Raw genomic sequence first — 22,073 nt, 5'->3', positions numbered from 1 at the left:
CGTCGAAGGTCCCGGGCTGGGGCGGGGCCGGGGCGGGGCCGGGGCGGGGCGGAGGGCGCGGCGGTGCCTCCTCCGCCCTGCAGGGGGCGCCTCCCGGCGAGGATCCAGCAGCGCCCGAGGCTTCCTGGCCGTGCAGCCGCCGCCGCCGCCGCCGCCGCCGCCGACCCCCGTCGCCGCCATGGCGGAGTGGGCCCCCGCCCAGGTGAGAGACCCCCCCACGCTTTAGCACAGACGCGCCACACACACACGACACGCGCACACGACACGCGAGGGCCGGGGAGGGAGGGAGGGGGAGCGTCCAGCAGGCCCGGCAGCCGGATCCCAGGGTGGGTGGGGGGGGTTTGGGGGTGGGAGGGGTCTCCGGAGCGGGATCGGGAGGGGAGGGGGGGCTCTCGAGGGAGGGAGGGAGGGAGGGAGGAGGGGGAGATGGGGAGGGAGGAAGGGGAGGGGGAGGTTTTTGGGAGGGGGAGGGGGTGGGCTTCCTCCCTCCCTCCTCCTCCTCATCCTCCTCCTCCTTTGGCGCTTTCTCTACGCACGCACGCACGCACGCACGCACGTACGCCTCCTCTCCCCTTCTCCCACCCCCCCCCCCCGCAGTGGAGGCAGGAGACCCCCTCCCCTCTGCAACCCCCCCTATCCGCTGGAGCCAGGAGATCCTGGGGATCCCTCCTGCCCCCTCCCAGCCTCCTCCTGGCAGCCGGGAGATCCCTGCCCCGGCTGCAGGGGATCCCTTGGGCCCCCTCTGCCCCCCCTCCCCAGGATCCAGTTCTCCCATCCTCAGTGGAGCGGGGAGATCCCTGCCCCACGCCAGGGGATCCCTTGGGCCCCCTCTGTCCCCCCTCCAAGGATCCAGTCTCCCCCGTCCCCAGTGGAGCCAGGAGACCCCTGTCCCGCTCCAGGGGATCCCTTGGGCCCCCTCTGTCCCCCCTCCAAGGATCCAGTCTCCCCCGTCCCCAGTGGAACCAGGAGACCCCTGTCCCGCTCCAGGGGATCCCTTGTGTCCCTCTGCCCCACCAGGGTCCAGCCTCTGTGCCCCCCCAGTGGAGCCAGCAGATCCCTGTCCCGCTCCAGGGGGATCTCTTGGGCCCCCTCTGCCCATCCCCCCCCCGCCGAGGATCCATTCTCCCCCCGTGGCCAGTGGAGCTGGGAGAGGATTCCCTGTCCCACGCCAGGGGGATCCCTTGGGCCCCCTCTGCCCCCCCCCAGGATCCAGTTCTCCCATCCTCAGTGGAGCTGGGAGATCCCTGCCCCACTCCAGGGGATCCCTTGTGCCCCCTCTGTCCCCCCTCCAAGGATCCAGTCTCCCCCGTCCCCAGTGGAGCCAGGAGACCCCTGTCCCGCTCCAGGGGATCCCTTGTGCCCCCTCTGTCCCCCCTCCAAGGATCCAGTCTCCCCCGTCCCCAGTGGAGCCAGGAGACCCCTGTCCCGCTCCAGGGGATCCCTTGTGTCCCTCTGCCCCACCATTCCCGCTATTACGCCTCTTAATTGCTTTTTAAAATATATGGCTCCCCCATTTAATACAGGTTTCTAGTCCTCATGAAGCGGTGCGGAAAGGAACTCACATTTGCGTCGCTCTCTTTGGTTGCGATTGCGGTCCCGTCGTTCGGTCCGAGCAGGGTGGCCTCAATAGGATGGGCTGAAATACACAGAGCCCTCGGCTTTGTCAGCCCCGAAGAACCGTCGCTAAGTGAAACGGTGGTTTCAGTGGGTTTCGCCCCCTTTGACCCTCTCTCTCGCCACCGTTGTGAAGTCCTCGACTTCTGAGGGGCCACAGATTTCCCGTCGGTTAAGCCAGACCGTGGCTCGGCGAGTTTCGCCCCCTCTCCCACCCCCCCACCCACCCCCGTTTTACGGCCTTGGTTCCCACGTCGCTAAGCGAATCGGTGCAGTTCCCGAACTTTCCGAAGACGCTCCCTAACGTCAGTGAGCCGCTTTGCGAAAGCGAGTCCGCTTTCCCCCTTGACGTGGCTTGTCCGACGCTCGCCAAAAGGGGCGGGGTGGGGTGGGAAACGACCTGGCGTCGCCTCCGTCGTAAATGCGAGTCGGTTGCCCAACGTCTCCATTTTGGGGACGGCGGGAGAGGCTGCGACGGTCGTCACGGTGAAAAAGGGTCCTTTTATTTTTATTTTTTTTTATATATAACTTTGAGCCCGCCGCGGTCAGCTGAGGACTAGCGGCTTGAAAAGGGTCCTGGGTGGCGGCCGCTCAACCGGGGTCGACGTATCTTCTCGAATCTCCCCCAACTCCTTGGTCTTCTCCAGCTCCAGGAATGGAACATGGAAGCTCAACATCTCATGCCTCTCCAACCGCCGCTGGTGCCCGAGCTGAGCCACATGCGAGAGGCGCAACTCCACACCGCCGAGGCCTCCCTCTGGAGCGTGGTGGCCACCGTCCAAGCCATGGAGAGGAAGATTGACCTGTTGGCCACCCGTCTGCTCAGCTTGGAAGGCCGATCCGGCACAGCCGAGAAGAAACTTTTGGATTGCGAGAAGACCGCCATGGAGTTCAACAACCAACTGGAGAACAAGTGGGCCGTCCTGGGCACCCTCATTCAAGAGTACGGCCTTCTGCAGAGGAGGCTGGAGAACATGGAGAACCTTCTGAAGAACCGCAACTTCTGGGTCCTCCGGCTCCCCCCGGGCTCCAAGGGAGAAATCCCCAAGGTCAGGGGGGTCCTCAAGGAGGAAGGAGGGATGGATTTTGAGCGGAACAAGGAACGCCGGGAAAGGAAAGAGGCTGGTTCCTCAGAAGGACGGGGTGATGGTTCTCCTGACGGGACCACAAGTGGGCTAGATCTGGTCTTGTGTCTTCTCCGCCGGTGGCTTCTAGAGGTTGGGTTGGCATCAGGACTTCCCTAATTGTGTTTCCCCGGGATGGGTGGGACATCTGTCGTCTTCCCGGCACATCTGGAGACTTTGGCACTCGGGGTCCTTCAACTTTTTGAGGAGACCCAACCTGAATAATAATAATAATAATAAATAAATAATAGTAATAATAATAGTAATAATAATAATAATAATAATAATAATAATAATAATAATAATAATAATAATATTCTATTCTATTCTATTCCGTTCTATTCTATTCCATATTTTCTATTCTATTCCATTCCATTCTATTCCATTCCATATTTTCTATTCTATTCTATTCTATTCTATTCTATTCTATTCTTATATTCTATTCCATTCCATATTTTCTATTCTATTCTATTCCATTCCATTCCATTCCATTCCATATTTTCTATTCTATTGCATTCCATTCCATATTTTCTATTCTATTCTATTCTATTCTATTCTATTCTATTCTATTCTATTCTATTCTATTCTATTCTATTCTATTCTATTCCATTCCATTCCATTCCATTCCATATTTTCTTTTCTATTCTATTCCATTCCATTCTATTCCATTCCATTCTATTCTATTCTATTCCATTCCATTCCATTCCATATTTTCTATTCTATTCTATTCTATTCTATTCTATTCTATTCTATTCTATTCTATTCTATTCTATTCTATTCTATTCTATTCTATTCTATTATTCTATTCTATTCTATTCTATTCTATTCTATTCTATTCTATTCCATTCCATTCCATTCCATTCCATTCCATATTTTCTTTTCTATTCTATTCCATTCCATTCTATTCCATTCCATTCCATTCCATATTTTCTATTTATTCTATTCTATTCTATTCTATTCCATTCCACTCCATTCCATATTCTATTCTATTCTATTCTATTCTATTCTATTCTATTCTATATTTTATATTCCATTCCATTCCATATTTTCTATTTATTCTATTCTATTCTATTCTATTCCATTCCATTCCACTCCATATTCTATTCTATTCTATTCCATATTCTATTCTATTCTATTCTATTCTATTCTATTCTATTCTATTCTATTCTATTCTATTCTATTCTATTCTATTCTATTCTATTCTATTCCATTCCATCCCATTCCATTCCATTCCATTCCATTCCATATTTTCTATTCTATTCCATTCCATTCTATTCCATATTTTGTATTCTATTCTATTCCATTCCATTCCATATTTTTTATTCCATTTCATTCCATTCTATTCCATTTTTATTCTATTCTATTCTAATTCTATTCTATTCTATTCTTTCTAAATTGTTAGTGATTTTTTTTAGTAACAAAGCAATCTTTAACCTTGAAAAAAAAACAATTAAAACACAAACTAGGAAGGAAATTTTTTAAAAAATATATTCTCCATTGATTAGTCGTTACAGGATTACCGATTAATTCACTTTTAGAAATGCTTTAGGAACCAAACAATCTTTAATCTTAAAAAGAAACTTAAAAATAAATAAAATATAAACTAGGTAGGAAAACTAGAAAAAAAATATCTTTTTTTACTTATCACACTCACGCGATTCTCAGTGAACTCACTTTTAATTATTTTTTTAGTGGCAAAACTCTTTAATCGCAAGAGAAAAAACTAATTTTAAAAAGAAAAACTTTTTAAAAAATTAAAATATAGACTAGGAAGGGAAATGAAAAACGTATCTTTATTTTTTTTAACTTTTTATCAATCACTGGATTTGCCATGAAGCATTTTGTTAGTGGCAAAATACTAATCTTAAAAAGAAAACAAAACTTGAAAAAAAATTAAAATACAAACTAGGAAAGAAAATTAAAAAATGTATCTTATTTTTTTAGCTTATCAATCGTCACCGGATTTGCAATGAACTTAATTTTTTAGTGGCAAAACATTAATCTTAAAAAGAAAAATTTTAAAAAAGAAAAGAAACATAAAAAAAATAAAATATAAACTTGTAAGGAAAATTTTAAAATGTATCATTTTTTTTAACAGTCATCACTGGATTTGCAGTGAAGTCACTTTTAGTCATTTTTAATGGCAAAACCCCATAATCGTAAAAAAAACCCTAATTTTAAAAAAGAAAAGAAACTTAAATAAAATATAAACTATGAAGGAAAATTTAAAAATGTATCTGTTTTTTACTTATCAATCGTTGCTGGATTTGCAATGAAGTTTTAGTAATTTCTTAGTGACAAAACGCTCTTTAATATTAAAAAGAAAAACTTTTTTAAAAAAAGAAACAAGTTAAAATACAAACTAAGAAAGAAAATTAAAACAATGTATTATTTTTTTAATTTATCAATCATGACTGGATTTGCAATGAACTCACTATTAGTAATTTTTTAGTGGCAAAACACTAATCTTCAAAAGAGAAAAAAAACTTTGATTTTAAAAAGAAAAGAAACTTAAAAAAATTAAAATATAAACTAGGAAGGAAAATTTTTAAAAAATGTATCTTAGCTTTTTTAACTTATCGATCATCACGGGCTTCGCAAAGAAGTCACTTTTAGTCATTCTTAATGGCCAAACACTATAATTAAATTAAATTAAATTAATCGTAAAAAGAAAAGCTAATTTTAAAAATCCTAATAAAATAAAATAAAATATAAACTACGGAAGAAAAATTAAACATGTATCTTTTCTTATCAATCGTCACTGGATTTGCAATGAAGTCACTTTTCGTCATCGCTCTTTAATCTTAAAAAGAGGGGGGGGGAATTTAATTTTAAAAAAGAATTCAAAATACAAACTAAGAAAGAAAAAGACCAACATGTTTTTTTTTCTCTTTCTTGTTTCTACTTAATCAGTCATGATCCCCTTTGGGTGATTTTGATTTTATTTTATTTTATTTTAAGCAACGAAACCATCTTTAATCTTGAAAAAAGGGACTTGGAGAAATTAAAAATGTAAAAATTTAAATTCATTTAAAAAAACGAAAACAAACTACGGCTAGGAAAGCCGCCTCTGATTGTCTTCATTTTTCTTTCATTTTCTTTTTAAGAAGCCCGGGGCAGTTGCAATTCGCGCTTTTAACTTCACGTGAGAAGGTGTGACCAATTAAGGGTCTGGGTGCGAAAGCTGCCTTTTTTTTTTTAAGCCACCAGTGCGAATCTGTGTGTTTTTTTGTTTTTAATTTGCAGATGCCGGTTACGTTTGTGGACATTGCGGTTTATTTCTCCGCCGAAGAGTGGAAGAATTTGGCCGACTGGCAAAAAGACCTGTACAACAATCTCGTGAAGGAAAACTACGAATCCTTGCTAACACTCGGTATAACCAGGTTACCGGCCGCCGCAGATTTCTTATCCCCTTATAGTAGTCCTCGATTTACAACATTTCATATAGTGACTGTTCAAAGTTAAAACAGTACTGGGGAAAAAAGAGACCTGTGACGCTTTTTCACACTTAACGACCAGGGACTTGGGATCGGAATTCAGACACTTGGCCCCTGACTCATATTATGACGGTCGCATCCCCTTTTGTGACCTTCCGACAAGCACAGTCAATGGGGAAAAGCCGGATTCACGTAACAACCGTGTTCCTAACTTAACAGGGGCAGTGATTCACTTAACAACCGGATCAAGAAAGGTCCTCGCTTAGCGGTGGGAAGTTTGGGGCTCGGTTGTGGTCGTAAGTCGAGGACTGAACAACTGTGCCAAGAAAGGTCGTAAAAATGGGGCAAAATGCACTTAACTGTCTCGCTCAGAAAAGAGAAACTTGGAGCTCAGTTGTCGTAAGTCGAGGACTGAAGGACGGTGGGCAGAGAGATTGTAAAAGGGAGCAAAACATACCTCACAACTGTCTCGTTTAGTAACAGAAATAGGCTCAGTTGTGGTCGTAAGTCGAGGAGTGAACAACTGTAACCAGAGAGATTATAAAAGGGAGCAAAATTTACTGAACAACTGTCTTGCTTAGTGATGGAAATGTTGGGCCCAGTTGTCATAAGTCGAGGACTGAATGACGGTGGCCAGAGAGATTGGAAAAGGGAGCAAAACCTAACCTCACAACTGTCTCGCTTAGTGACGGACATGTTGGGCCCAGTTGTCGTAAGTTGAGGACTGAATGACGGTGGCCAGAGAGATTGGAAAAGGGAGCAAAATTTACTTCACAACTGTCTCGCTTAGCAGCGGAAATGGGCTCAGTTGTGGTCGTAAGTCGAGGACTGAATGATGGTGGCCAGAGAGATTGTAAAAGGGACCAAAACTTACCTCACAACTCTCTCGCTTAGTAACAGAAATGTTGGGCTCAGTTGTGGTCGTAAATCGAGGACTGGAGAACTGACCAGAGAGATGGGAAAAGGAAGCAAAACCTAACCTCACAACTGTCTCGCTTAGTGACGGAAATGTTGGGCTCAGTTGTGGTCATAGGTTGAGGACTGAACAACTGTGGCCAGAGAGATTGTAAAAGGGACCAAAACCTACCTCACAACTCTCTCGCTTAGTAACAGAAATGTTGGGTTCAGTTGTGGTCGTAAATCGAGGACTGGAGAACTGACCAGAGAGATTGGAAAAGGAAGCAAAACTTAACCTCACAACTGTCTCGCTTAGCGACGGAAATGCTGGGCTCAGCTGTGGTCGTACGTCGAGGACTGGACAGCTGTGAGCAGAGAGATGGGGAAAGAGAGCAAACCTTCACCTCACAACTGTCTGGCTTAGTAACAGAAACGTTGGGCTCAGGTGTGGTCGTAAGTCGAGGATTGCCTGGATTGGCTGGTTTTTTTCCGGTCAAAACGCCGACCCTGCGAGGTGGGGAGCATCGACTCCTTTTCTGGCTGCCATTTTGTTTTGTTTTTCTAATTGCACCTCCATTTTCCAGGGGCCGACGTCAGCGTCTCCAAGGCCGAGATGCCCCCCAGGAGCGACCGAGGGGCGCCCCAACCCTGCGTCCCGGAGCCGAGTGCGAAGGAGCGCGAAGTGATCCTCGAGCCTTGCACAGGTTCGGGGGAAAGGGGGTGGGTGGGTAGAGGAGGGATGGGGGGAGGCAGCCCGGTTTGGAAAGGCTGAATTGGGAGGTTCGGGTCACTCCCTGCTCTCCCGGGGAAAGGAACCCGGGTTAAGTGGGTTGTGGGAATGCAGCGGAGGGCGTTGCCTTCCTTCCTCTCCGGGTTCCTCGTCTTCGTCTTCCTCTGCTTTGGTCTCTCTCTCTCTCTCTCTTTTTTTTTCTCCTTCTTGGTTCCCTCTCTCCTTTCTTGCTTATCTTTTCTTTCCTGCCTGCCTTCTCTCCCTCCTTCCTTTCCTTTCGTTTTTTTTCCTGCCTTCCTTCCGTCCTTCTTTCCTTCTTTCTCCCCTCTCTTCCTCCTTCCCTCCCTCCTTTCCTGCTATCCTTCCTCCCTCCCTCTTCCTCCTTCCTTCTTTCATGGGTTACCCTTCCTTCCTTCCTCTCCCTCCCTCCCTCCCCCCCCATCTCCCTTCTTTTCTTCCTCCCTCCTTCCTTCATTCTTTCATGCCTTAATCTCCTCCCTTCCTTCCTCTTCCACCTTCTTTCCTCCCTCCCTCCATTCTTTCATGCCTTAATCTCCCTCCCTCCCTCCCTCGCTTCTTTCATTCTTTTGTGTCTTTCTTCTTCCCTCCCTCCCTCCCTTCCTTCCTTCACTGTCTCCTTTTCTGCCTGCCTCCTTCATTCTTTCATGCCTTATTTCTCCTTCCTTCCTTCCTTCCTCTTCCACCTTCTTCTTTCCTCCCTCCCTCCTTCTTCTTTCTTCCCTCCCTCCTTCATTCTTTCATGCCTTAATCTCCTTCCCTCCCTCACTCGCTTCTTTCATTCTTTTGTGTCTTTCTTCTTCCCTCCCTCCCTCCCTTCCTTCCTTCACTGTCTCCTTTTCTGCCTGCCTCCTTCATTCTTTCATGCCTTATTTCTTCCTTCCTTCCTTCCTTCCTTCCTTCCTTCCTTCCTTCCTTCCTTCCTCTTCCACCTTCTTCTTTCCTCCCTTCCTCCTTCTTCTTTCCTCCCTCCCTCCTTCATTCTTTCATGCCTTAATCTCCTTCCCTCCCTCCCTCGCTTCTTTCATTCTTTTGTGTCTTTCTTCTTCCCTCCCTCCCTCCCTCCCTTCCTTCTATCTCTTCTGCCTGCCTCCTTCATTCTTTCATGCCTTATTTTTCCTTCCTTCCTTCCTTCTTTCTTTCCTTCCTTCCTTCCTTCCTTCCTTCTTTCCTTCCTTCCTTCCTTCCTTCCTTCGTTCCTTCCTCCCTCCCTCCCTCCCTCCCTCCCTTCCCAGATCACCCTTCTGCACCCTTTGCAGCCAGCCGCCGAACAAACCACGATTGCATCATGCATCCATCTTCCACCTCCGGGGGTCCCCCTTACCCACATTTGGGGCTGGTTTTAAATAAGTTTTAACACACTTTTAGTATTGTATTCCTGGGCATAATTATTTAATTCTTTTTAATCTCTTTTTTTAACTTTTGCATTTACATTTTGATATTTATTGCCCTGTACACCGCCCTGAGTCCTTCGGGAGAAGGGCGGTATAAAAATTTAGTAAATAATAATAATAATAATAATAATAATAATAATAATAATAATAATAATAATAAATAATCTTATCATCATGGGGGATTGGAATGCTAAAGTAGGAAGCCAAAAGATAACCGGAATAACAGGCAAGTTTGGCCTTGGAGTACAAAATGAAGCAGGGCACAGGCTGATAGAATCTTGTCAAGAGAATACGATGGTCATAGCAAACACTCTTTTCCAACAACCCAAGAGACGGCTCTACACATGGACATCACCAGACGGTCAACACAGAAATCAGATTGACTATATGCTCTGCAGCCAAAGATGGAGAAGCTCTATACAGTCAGTAAAAACAAGACCAGGAGCTGACTGTGGCTCAGACCATGAGCTTCTTGTTGCAAAGTTTAGGCTTAAACTGAAGAAAGTAGGGAAAAGCACCAGGCCAGTCAGGTATGAATTAAATCATATCCCCGTTGAATATACAGTAGAGGTGACAAATAGATTTAAGGAATTAGATCTGATAGACAGGGTGCCTGAAGAACTATGGACAGAGGTTCGCAACATTGTACAAGAGGTAGCAACTAAAACCATCCCAAAGAAAAAGAAATGCAAGAAAGCAAAATGGCTGTCTGAGGAAGCTTTGCAAATAGCTGAGGAAAGGAGGGAAGCAAAAGGCAGGGGAGAAAAAGAAAGATACGCCCAATTGAATGCAGAATTCCAGAGAATAGCTAGAAGAGATAAGAATGCCTTCTTAAATGAACAGTGCAAAGAAATAGAAGAAAACAATAGAATAGGGAGGACCAGAGATCTTTTCAAGAAAATTGGAGAAATGAAGGGAACGTTCAATGCAAAAATGGGCATGATAAAGGACCAAAATGGCAGGGACCTAACAGAGGCAGAAGAGATTAAGAAGAGATGGCAAAATTACACAGAAGAACTATACAAGAATGAGCTTAACGTCCCTGATAATCACAATGAGGTGGTCACTGACCTCGAGCCAGACATCCTAGAATGTGAAGTGAAGTGGGCCTTAGAAAAGCTGAGCAACAACAAAGCTAGTGGAGGTGACAGTATTCCAGCTGAGCTATTCAAAATCTTAAAAGACGTTGCAGTAAAAATGCTACACTCAATTTGCCAGCAAATTTGGAAAACTCAACAGTGGCCACAGGATTGGAAAAGATCAGTTTACATTCCAATTCCAAAGAAAGGCAGTGCCAAAGAATGTTCAAACTATCGCACCATTGCACTCATTTCTCATGCTAGTAAAGTTATGCTTAAAATCCTACAAGCTAGACTCCAGCAGTATGTGGATCGAGAACTACCAGAAGTACAGGCAGGATTTCGAAGAGGCAGAGGAACTAGAGATCAAATTGCCAACATACGCTGGATCATGGAGAAAGCTAGGGAGTTCCAGAAAAACATCTACTTCTGCTTCATTGACTATGCTAAAGCCTTTGATTGTGTGGATCATAACAAACTGTGGCAAGTTCTTAAAGAGATGGGAGTACCAGAACATCTTATTTGTCTCTTGAGAAACCTATATGCGGGCCAAGAAGCAACAGTGAGAACTGGACACGGAACCACTGATTGGTTCCAAATTGGGAAAGGTGTCCGGCAAGGCTGTATACTGTCGCCTTGCCTATTTAACTTATATGCAGAGCACATCATGAGAAAGGCAGGGCTAGAGGAGTCAAAAATTGGAATTAAGATTGCTGGAAGAAATATCAACAACCTAAGATATGCAGATGATACCACTCTAATGGCAGAAAGTGAAGAGGAACTGAAGAGTCTCTTGTTGCGAGTGAAGAAGGAGAGTGCAAAAGTTGGGTTGAAACTAAACATTAAGAAAACCAAGATCATGGCATCCGGCCCTCTCAATTCCTGGCAAATAGATGGGGAAGAAATGGAGGTAGTGACAGATTTTATTTTCCTGGGCTCCAAGATCACTGCAGATGGGGACTGTAGTCAAGAAATTAAAAGACGCTTGCTCCTGGGGAGGAAAGCCATGGCAAATCTAGACAGCACACTAAAAAGCAGAGACATCACCCTATCAACAAAAGTGCATATAGTCAAGGCTATGGTCTTCCCAGTTGCAATGTATGGCAGTGAAAGTTGGACCATAAGAAAGGCTGAGCGCCAAAGAATTGAGGCCTTTGAACTCTGGTGCTGGAGAAGACTCCTGCGAGTCCCTTGGACTGCAAGGCGATCAAACCGGTCAGTCCTAGAGGAGATCAACCCTGACTGCTCTTTAGAAGGCCAGATCCTGAAGCTAAAACTCAAATACTTTGGCCACCTTATGAGGAGAAAGGACTCACTGGAGAAGAGCCTCATGCTGGGAAAGATTGAGGGCAATAGAAGAAGGGGACGACAGAGAATGAGGTGGCTGGATGGAGTCACTGAAGCAGTAGGCGTGAGCTTAAATGGACTCCAGAAGATGGTAGAGGACAGGAAAGCCTGGAGGAACATTGTCCATAGGGTCGCGATGGGTCGGACACGACTTCGCAACTAACAACAAATAATAAATAATAATAAATAATAATAATAATAATAATAATAATAATAATAATAATATTATTATTATTATTATTATTATTATTATTATTATTATTATTATTATTATTATTATTATTCAGCCTGGCCCTTACCCAAATGCAACCCCCCCCCCCGCTTGCACGAATTCTTGGCCCCTCGATTCTAGAAGAACGTTCCCCCCCCCCATGGAGGGTGGTGCATTTTGAACCTGTGGTTCAATGCGGGCGGCGGCGGGTGGGGTCCCAGGCCGTGTTTCCAAGTTGCGTCTGTCTCCTCCTCCTCCTCCTCCTCACCTTCTCTCCCTCGAACCCAGGACCCTTGGCCACCACGCCGGACATCCTGACCCGCATCAAGCAGGAGGGGTCGTACGGAGGAGGGGGTCCTTTCTCCGAGGACAGGGGCCTGGTGGCGGACCCGTGCGCAGGTGATGGGCGGGGGGGGACTTGATGTTTGGGGGCAAAAAGGATGTGTGTGTGTGTGTGTGTGTGTGTGTGTGTGTGTGTGTGTGTCCCGGACTCTTTGACACTTCCTCCACCCAGGGTGGTCGAAAAAGGCAAGATGGCATCCCCCAGGCAGAGCTTGGATAGCGCCGATGGCTTTCCTGTCAGATATTTTCCAATTTATGATCTCCTGACCCTTGGAAAAATGCAGGCTGGGTGGAGAGAACAGCAGGGGAAATAATTAACCGTGGCTTGTTTGTGTGGCTTATTCCATTGGATGACCCAGCCTGGTTTAGTGCAGGGTGACTCGAGCTTGGTCACTTTTAAGACAGTTGGATTTCGACTCCCAGAATTCCCCAGCCAGCATGATTTAAAATATATGGACTTCAAATCCCAGAATTTCCCAGCCAGCATATTTTAAAATATATGGACTTCAAGTCCCAGAATTCTTTAGCCAATATGTAAAATATATGGACTTCAACTCCCAGAATTCCTTAGCCAACATGCTTTAAAATATATGGACTTCAACTCCCAGAATTCCCCAGCTAGCCTGTTTTAAAATATGTGGACTTCAACTCCCAGAATTCCTTAACCAAGATGCTTTAAAATATATGGACTTCAACTCCCAGAATTCCCCAGCTAGCCTGTTTTAAAATATGTGGACTTCAACTCCCAGAATTCCCCCGCCGGCCTGTTTTAAAATATATGGACTTGGCAACTCCCATAATTCCTTAGCCAACATGCTTTAATATATATGGACTTCAACTCCCAAAATTCCCCAGCTAGCCTGTTTTAAAATATGTGGACTTCAACTCCCAGAATTCCTTAACCAAGATGCTTTAAAATATATGGACTTCAACTCCCAGAATTCCCCAGCCAGCATATTTTAAGAAGGGTGGATTTCAACCACCAGAAGTCCCCAGATGGTATATTTTAAAATATATGGACTTCAAGTACCAGAATTCTTCAGCCAGTTTACTGGCTAGGGAATTCTGGGAGTTGAAGTCCATGTCTCTTCAAATTGCCGAGGTTGAAGAAGGCTCAGTTTACACGTGCAAATTGAATACACAAGGCCAATTGCCCTGAGCGCAAACACAGCATGCATCCGACACGCGTGTGCTTCGGTGGGCTTGGGGCCAGTGTGCTTGGGCTCTCTGTCCCCTTTGGGGAGAGCGGGAATCCCCGAAATCCGTTCCGCGAATTGAGCATCCCCTCTTTTCTCCTGCAGGTGGCCAGGCACTCATGTCCGCCCACGACTTTTTATCCTGGATTAAACAGGAGGAGGATCCGTGTGTCCGACCGCAGTGGGTCCTGTCGGAAAGAGAGACACTCCCGGTGCAAGGCGGTCCAGGTAAGTCCTCGTCCGACTGGCCCCATCTCCTTTAGTGGAATGGGGTTGTTTTGAAATAATACCTCGCCGTCTATTGGCGACCACAAAGGCGCCCCAAAATTTCTGTCGATAAGCGAGACGTTTTGCCTAGGGAGTTGTGCCCCCTCTTACGACTTTTCTTGCCACCGCTGTGAAATGATTCGCTGCCACTGTTCAGTTGGTTGTTAAGTGAATCGGGCTTCCCCGTGCGACGCTGCTTGTCCAGAGGTCGCAAAAACGGGATCCATGTGACACCCTGGGATGCTGCGAACGTCATAAAGACGAGTCAGTGGCCAAGCGTCTGAATTTGGAATCGGGTGAGCACGGGGAGGCTGCAACGGTCTTTTTAAGTGTGAGAAACGGTCGCCGGCCGCTTTTTTCCAGTCCTGTTGTAATTTCGAATGTTCACGTTGTAAGTAAAGGATTAGCTGCTATTCCAAAAATGAGAGAGGAATCAAGGGTGAAATTGACAGATTTGGCTGAAATTGACCATTTCAGACATTGTAAGTTCAAAATCACGTTCCAAAGCATGATGAGTCATCCTTAACGACCACAACGGGGCTGAGCATTTCTGTCATTAAGCAAAGCAATTGTTCACTGAGTCGCCCCCGATTTTACTATTTTTTTCCCCACTGCGGTTGAAGTGAATCCCTGCCGTTGTTGAAGGAATCGGGTGGCCGTTAAGCAAATCTGCCTTCCCGCCTTTGGCTTGGCTTGTGGGAAGCCGTCTGGGATGGTCACAAATGGCGATCCCGTAGCTGTGGGTCATGGCAGCCGTTATCAATATAGGCACTCTCATTTTGATCATGTAACCCGAGGGATGCAGTGATGGTCGTAAGCGCGAGGACCTGTCATAAGTCACTTTTTTTGTCCCAGTGCCGTCGTAACTTTGAACGGTTGCAAAAAATCAACGCTTAAAATGCTTTAGACCCTCCTGGAGATTTCCATAAAGGTAGTTTTGCTGACTGTTTTCAAGAAGTAGACGTGATGAAACGGCATCGGGTGCAGAATTAGAACCAGATTCGGGATAGAGCGGCAAGGGCCTTCGGAGGTCATCCAGTCCAGCCCCCTGCTCAAGCAGGAGACCCATTACAGAATAACAGAGTCGGAAGGGACCGCGGAGGTCATCCAGTCCAGCCCCCTGCTCAAGCAGGAGACCCATTACAGAATAACAGACTTGGAAGGGACCGCGGAGGTCATCTAGTCCAGCCCCCTGCTCAAGCAAGAGACGCTTACAGAATTAGTTGGAAGGGACCTCGGAGGTCATCTAGTCCAGCCCCCTGCTCAAGCAGGAGACCCTTACAGAATTACAGAACGACAGAGTCGGAAGGGACCGCGGAGGTCATCTAGTCCAGCCCCCTGCTCAAGCAGGAGACCCTTACAGAATTACAGAACGACAGAGTCGGAAGGGACCACGGAGGCCATCTAGTCCAGCCCCCTGCTCAAGCAAGAGATGCTTACAGAATTAGTTGGAAGGGACCTCGGAGGTCATCTAGTCCAGCCCCCTGCTCAAGCAGGAGACCTTTACAGAATTACAGAACGACAGAGTCGGAAGGGACCGCGGAGGCCATCTAGTCCAGCCCCCTGCTCAAGCAAGAGACGCTTACAGAATTAGTTGGAAGGGACCTCGGAGGTCATCTAGTCCAGCCCCCTGCTCAAGCAGGAGACCCATTACAGAATAACAGAGTCGGAAGGGACCGCGGAGGTCATCTGGTCCAACCCTCTGCTCAAAAAAAGGAGACCTTTACAGAATCAGAGAACAGAGTTGGAAAGGGACCTTGGAGGTCTTCTAGTCCAGCCCCCTGCTCAAGCAGGAGACCCTTACAGAATTACAGAATGACAGAGTCGGAAGGGACCGCGGAGGTCATCTAGTCCAGCCCCCTGTTCAAGCAGGAGACCCTTACAGAATTACAGAACGACAGAGTCGGAAGGGACCGCGGAGGCCATCTAGTCCAGCCCCCTGCTCAAGCAGGAGGCCCTTACAGAATGTACAGAACGACAGAGTCGGAAGGGACCGCGGAGGTCATCTAGTCCAGCCCCCCTGCTCAAGCAGGAGACCCTATTTCAAACCAGCAACTCTCCAGTCTCTTCTTCAAAAGCTCCAGTGACGAAAGCCCCCACAGCGTCTGGTGGCAAGCTGTTCCGCTGTCCTCACTGTTAGGAAGTTTCTCCTTCGTTCCCTAGGTCGCTTCTCTCCTTGATTCGTGGCCGTCTGTTGCTTCTTCTCCTGCCTTCTGGTGCTTTGGAAAATTAGTGGACCCCCCCCTCCTCTTCTTTGTGGCAGCACCCCCCCCAAATACTGGAACAACCGCTACTTTGCGCCCCTCCCTCCCCCCCAGTCCTTCTTTTCTCTGGACGGGCCATTCCCAAATCCCGCAAACCCTCCTTCGTACGTTTTAGTCTCCGGGCCTTGGATCGTCTTAGTTGCTCTTCTCTGCATCTTTTTTTTTTTGTGACGATGCAGGATTCCAGGTGTGGCCTTATAGTAAGGCGTTAGAAAACGGTGCCGAGACTTGGCGTGGCTCTGATTCTGTGCCTCTGTTTACACCACCGAGGATCGGGGTAGCGTTTTCGGCGGCCGCCGCACACGTCTGGCTCCTCTTTAAGGGAATCGTCCGCTCGGATGCCAGAGTTACTCTTTTTGAACCAGGTTTCGCCGAATCCAGGGGTCGGTCAAACTCGGCCCTTTTATGACTCATGGACTTCAACGCCCAGAATTCTTCAGCCAGCATGCCTAGCTGAGGAATTCTGGGAGTTGAAGTCCATGAGTCATAAAAGGGCCGAGTTGGAAGACCCCTGGCCTAATCTGTACTCGTCCCTTTGGGGGTTTTTTTTCCCCCCCTGCCTAGGGGTAAAACTTTGCTTTTCTCCCCCTTTGATTTCGTTTTGTTGGATAGGGGCCGTTGTTCCAAGTTTGCCAAGATCGTTTGGGATCCTGTGCTTGTCTTCTGGGGTGTTGGCTACTCCTGCCACCTTAGCGTCATCTGCAAATTTAATAATAATAATAATAATAATAATAATAATAATAATAATAATAATAATAATAATAATAATAATAATAATAATTTTATTTATATACCGCCCTTCTCCCGAAGGACTCAGGGCGGTGAACAGGGCAAGCATAAAAAATACAGAGTTACAAATAGTTCCCCTTCGATTCTCTTATCCTTGTGTTCCTTTATAGGCAGTTTTTACCTTGTTCTCAATTTATGACCGCCTCTTTAGCAACTGTTCAAAGTTCTGGGAGGGGGAAAAAAAACCAAAACGCAATTTGGACGCCTTTACGATCCGTCGCAACGATCCATCGTTTCCCGATTAGCATTCAGAATTTTTCCTAGTTTGCCGCAACAAGCAAACCAACGCCCGTTTGGGAATTACTCAGCCTGAATAACTCCCCACGTTTGTAAAGTACCGTGGATTCAATCTGAAAATAAGAGAAGGAAAAGGTTTTGGACTCCAGGAGGATCAGCTTGAGGGAGAGAAAAAAAATATCTCGTTTTCATGTATGCCGATTAGTCTACGTTTAAAGGGACGCGGTGGCTCAGTGGGTTAGGACGCTGAGCTTGTCGATCAGAAGGTCGGCAGTTTGGCGGGTCGAATCCCGAGTGCCGCGTAACAGAGCGAGCGCCTGTTACGCGTCCCAGCTTCTGCCAACCTAGCAGTTCGAAAGCACATGAAAAATGCAAGTAGAAAAATAGGGACCACTCCGGTGGGAAGGTAACAGCGTTCCGTGCGCCTTTGGCGTCTAGTCATGCCGGCCACATGACCACGGAGACGTCCTCGGACAAGCGCCGGCTCTTCGGCTTTGAAACGGAGATGAGCACCGGCCCCGAGAGTCGGAAACGACGAGCACGCGTGTGCGGGGGAAGCTTTACCTTTACCTAAAGTGACGATAAAGCGATTATTCTGTTTGAATTTGTGAGCTCATTGGAGACTGGTATTGGTGTGACGTGCATAACTGAATGAAAGCTCTTAATGTGGTTTTTGTGTTGTGGCTTCTGGGTTTAAAATGAAGGGGTTCTTCCCCTTTATATAGAATACTTGAGTATTGTTGAAAGTTAGTAAAATATTCAAACTAAGAAAAAAAGTGTTTTCTCCCTTTAGGGTTTTTTTTTTAAAAAAACAATGAAAGAACATAGAGGATCCTCTTAATATGAATTACGATATAGATTAATGACTTAACAGGAGCATATACTATTTCCCTGCAGCAAAGAGAAACAGAGATGGTCAAATAAAATTGATTCTTTTATCCAAAGAAGAGAATATATTTAACCTTGTTGCTATTTCGAAATTCCTTCCGGATTTTGTGCTTGCGATGAAAAAAAAAATTGAAACTTTTATTTATTATTTACTGTTGTAGAAATGGCTTGTCCGTGGCGTTGTGTAAAAGCAAAATCTCGCGGTGGAAAAAAAATGAAACTTCGATTTATTTATTGTTTATTGTGACTTGTACGTGGCGCTGTGTAAAAGCTAAATCTTGCGGTTGCCATGTGCTGTGCTAAAAAGAGTTGGAAGTTGGTACCTTTTTAATATTTTGATAAACCAATAAAACTATTACTAAAAACTGTTATTAAAAAAGAAAAAAAACCTGTTCTCATTTGGAAGAGTGAGATTGTGCCTACGACCGCGGTATTCGCTTAACGGCCACAGTAAAAATGGTCACAAAAATCAGGTCCGACTTGATTTTTTTTACAAGGACTTGATTTTTTTTTTTTTTACAACCAGGACGTACGAGGGAAATTTCGATCCGGGTTGTGGTCCTAAGTCAAGGACTGCAGTACTTATAATGTTTCTCAACCTTGGCCATATGTAGACTCCGATTCCCAGAATTCCCTAGCCACTGCACCTAGTTGGGGAATTCTGGGAGTTGGTCCCCATGTCTTAAAGTGAGTTTGAGAAACACGGCGCTGGAGGCCTGTTCTCCTTTCTACCAAATTAGAGCGGCAATACGGTGCTCAACTGCTCTGAAACCCATCGAATTTGAGCCGAAATGTTTGACCTGAAAATGCATTTTGACCCGAAAGGTTTGTCCCGCTACTCATCGTTTGTTTGGTACTCAAACGCACAAGCCGGCTGCCTTGTGGCTCACCACATTATTCCGTGTGGGAGAAATGTGTTTGGTACTCGTTGTTGAGAGTCATGACGCCTCCCTGAACCGATTAACGCTGAGTCCCGAGTCCCAAAGGTGCTTTTTCAGGAGGCCGCTGGACTTTCTCGTTTTGCTTAGAAGACGTTTCGCTTCTCGTCCAAGAAGCTTCACCGCCTCTGACCGGATGGTGGAGGATGGGAGGATTTTCTATTCCTTGGCAGACAGCTGGTCCTTTGCCTTCTTTTAGAGAGTCGTTGAAGCCACCTGGAGGTTTTACCTGCGTCCTCGGGCTCGGCTGAGTAGTGCAAATGTGTGTGGAGCCTTCTTGGATGCGGAGTGTTTTGTCTGCCCTGTGTCCCCTGACTGTCGTGAAGACGGGCGTAGGCTGCTGGGGATCAGTCTGTGCTGTCTGCATGTCCGACTGAAGCGCAAATGGCAGTTAAACCTCCGAGTGGCTTCAACGACTCTCTCCAAGAAGGCAAATGACCAGCCGTCTGCAAGGAGGATAAATCCTTCCATTCCCTCACCATCCGGCCATTGGTGGATGAGAAGCGAAACGTCAAGAGAGAAAACAAGACAGTCCAGTTGTCTCCTGACCTGGATGACTGAGGATCTCCATAGATGTTTGGGTGAGCACCGAGGTACCACTGTTAAATGATTTTGCTTTTCTTTCGCTTTCCATTCCAGCTGGAGACGGGATGGTCATCAAAGCAGAACAGCCACGCCTGTGCCCAGAAGAGCCGGCGAGACCTCGGGAGATGCTCTTCCAGGGAGAGTCGCCCGCCGCGGCCGTTCTCGCCGTTCCTCCCGCGGCGGAAGGCTACGAGGCTCCTCGCGGACCGCCTGCCAGCCCCACCAAATGCCGAGCGGGTAAATCGCTGGAGTTAGACAGCGAGCTGCAAAGCATCCTGGGCCCTCCTCAGGGCTCGGCCGAGCGTCCCCACGGCTGCAGCGAGTGCGGAAAGATGTTTGGGGTGAAAAAGAGCCTCAAGGTCCACCAGCGCAGCCACCACGGCCAAGCCCGGATGTACGAATGCGCCGAATGCCGCAAGAGTTTCAACTGCCACTCGGGTTTGGTGCGGCATCAGATGACCCACCGGGGCGAGCGCCCCTACAAGTGCGGCGAGTGCGGCAAGTGTTACAGCCGCAAGGAGCACCTGCAGAACCACCAGCGGCTGCACACGGGCGAGCGCCCCTTCCAGTGTCCCGTCTGCGGGAAACGCTTCATCCGGAAGCAGAATCTACTCAAGCACCAGCGCATTCACACGGGCGAGCGCCCCTACCAGTGCGCCGAGTGCGGGCGCAGCTTCCGCTACAAAGAGTCGCTCAAGGACCACCTGAGGACTCATGGCGGCGAGGCCTCAGCCCAGCGGCTTTTGCCCGTCTTGGGGAGTGACGGTCTTCCCTAGCATTTTGCAAACGGGGAAGAACTCAGCCACTCGGCCCATCCATTGAAGCCCGCCAGTGTTCCCTCCGGGCCCCCCAGTCCCACATCTGCAGTTCTGCCTAATCTGGCAGAACAGCTGGATGCATAGCAGCTGGAAAAGATGGACTTGTTCTGCGCCAGAAGCTACGCCGAGGGCCATAAAACCATTTCTGAAAAGGGACACTGCGGTGTGCACGGGTGACGTATGCCGAGTGCCGCAAAGCCGTTTCTGAAAAGGGATGCTGCGGTGGTGCACAGGCGAGGTACACCGAGTCCCGTGACGCCGTTTCTGAAAAGGGACGCTGCGGTGGTGCACAGGTGACGAATAGCTGCTTGCTACCAACTAATCTGACTCCTTTTCAGCTGAGGATGCTAACGGTGCAAGAATCACGCCTCCCAGTACAGAAAGATCCCGGCTGTTTGGGGGAATTGAGAATTGGGGGGGGCAGAGACAGGAAGTCTGAAAAGATTTCCGACCGCCAATTTCCTCCTTCCCTCCCTTCTCTGTACTGGCGCACCTCTGTGATACGTGCGCTTGTGCAGGATGTTATTCCTTGTACGTAAGACACTTAAAGCCAAGTGGTCCCATTTTGCTGGATGCTCAATGTTCGTTGTGCGTCCTTTGGGCTTCTGTTAGACCCCGCCGGCCGCAGAGTGATGCTTTTTCCATCGGTGTCTGGAGGAGTGACTCGCAACTTCTAGCGGCAGAACCACGCTCCGGATGGATCGCGTGCTTTAAAAAAAAAACGTTTTTCCAAATGTACGGACGGAACCATTTAGGGGGAAAACTTTCCGTTATGTAGCTTGCACTCCGTGGAACTTCATGTTCGAGTCACCGGTTGTTTCTCTTTCTTTTCCCCTTCGCTTCCTTTTACGGTTCACAGTTTTATTGCGACTGCGGGGAAAATCCTCCGGCCCTCGAACGAAATTGTGTACGTCTGACCTGTGGCAATCCTATTCATTCGTTCTCCCTGGGCTCTTCCCCCTCTGCTGCTTTTAGGATTTTAAAACTCCTGTTATCTCACAAAACGTGGGCCGCCTCGTTTTGTTGGTTTTTTTAAAATGAACAATATATTAAAAAAAAAACCCACACAGAGAGAGAGACGTTCTTTTCGGGATGTAGTTTTGTATCAAAGGTGTGTTTGCAAATACAAGACCACTTACCAAAAAAAAAAAAAAAAGTCGGAATCGCTTGCATTTTTTTTTTATTTTTTTGTTCCTTCCCTTTGCAGACGTTTACCGCTTTGAAGGCTGGCAAATAACGCAGTTACACGTAGTCCTCAATTTACAACAGTTAGTGAGCGTTCAAAGTTACAACAGCCCCCGAAAAAAGTGACATGTTTTTCACACCGAGGACCCTTGTAGCATCCCCGCGGTCACGGGATTCAAACTTCCGGTGCTTGGCAACCGACCCATATTTATGACGATTGCGGTGTCCCCCGGGGTCGTGCGATCCGCTTTTGCGACCTTCTGGCAAGCGAAGTTAAGAGTGGGCTGGGAATTAGACTTCAGGGCGTCCCCTGCTCCCCATGGATATCTCAACGCTTCTGAAGGCCATCGCATTTCATTTCTCCTTTTATATCCGACTTATTTATTCCAAGTCTAAATGCAGGACACGTCAGAAATGTTACAGATGAGTCGCGGACGTCCGTTCTGTCACTTCTTGAAAAGTGCAGCCTAAGTAAAATGGCGTTCCGAACACCTACTTGATGTGCCAGCCATTATCTGTTGCTGACACACACACACACACACACACACACACACACACACAAAAACACATCCACTCCGTACCTTGCCATGCCATGCTTTCCAGCAACGTGAGTTTCCTGAAGGGTTCATGTATAGGATAAAACATGGCTATTCTTCGGTTCTATTATAGACACGATATTGTAGATTTACTAAGTATGCTTTTTTATACTAGAG

General features: G+C 47.1%; 1 protein-coding gene across 1 annotated transcript; it reads left to right on the top strand.

Annotated features, from left to right (window-relative positions):
• Positions 1-114: 114 nt before the first annotated feature.
• LOC310650494 (zinc finger protein 783-like) lies at positions 115-21,316 on the top strand. The gene is made up of 7 exons (XM_083380048.1): positions 115-202; positions 2,262-2,663; positions 5,985-6,111; positions 7,657-7,776; positions 12,140-12,250; positions 13,495-13,617; positions 19,412-21,316. The coding sequence occupies exons 1-7, from the start codon at positions 179-181 to the stop codon at positions 20,131-20,133; spliced, it is 1,629 nt and encodes a 542-aa protein (XP_083236174.1). The 5' UTR covers positions 115-178; the 3' UTR covers positions 20,134-21,316.
• The last annotated feature ends 757 nt before the right edge of the window (positions 21,317-22,073 follow it).

The sequence above is a fragment of the Vipera ursinii genome (assembly GCF_947247035.1).
Source record: "Vipera ursinii genome assembly, contig: SUPER_Z_unloc_2, whole genome shotgun sequence".
Lineage (NCBI taxonomy): Eukaryota > Metazoa > Chordata > Lepidosauria > Squamata > Viperidae > Vipera > Vipera ursinii.
The sequence above is the reverse complement of the archived record's forward strand: the minus strand, read 5'-3'. Positions and strand labels throughout refer to the sequence as shown.

Bases quoted from the DNA above. Each gene is read 5' to 3' on its own strand.
- LOC310650494 (XM_083380048.1), top strand. From the start codon at position 179: ATGGCGGAGTGGGCCCCCGCCCAG. The intron at 6,112-7,656 runs GTATAACCAGGT...TCCATTTTCCAG, and splicing joins CGAATCCTTGCTAACACTCG to GGGCCGACGTCAGCGTCTCC. The intron at 12,251-13,494 runs GTGATGGGCGGG...TTTCTCCTGCAG, and splicing joins GGTGGCGGACCCGTGCGCAG to GTGGCCAGGCACTCATGTCC.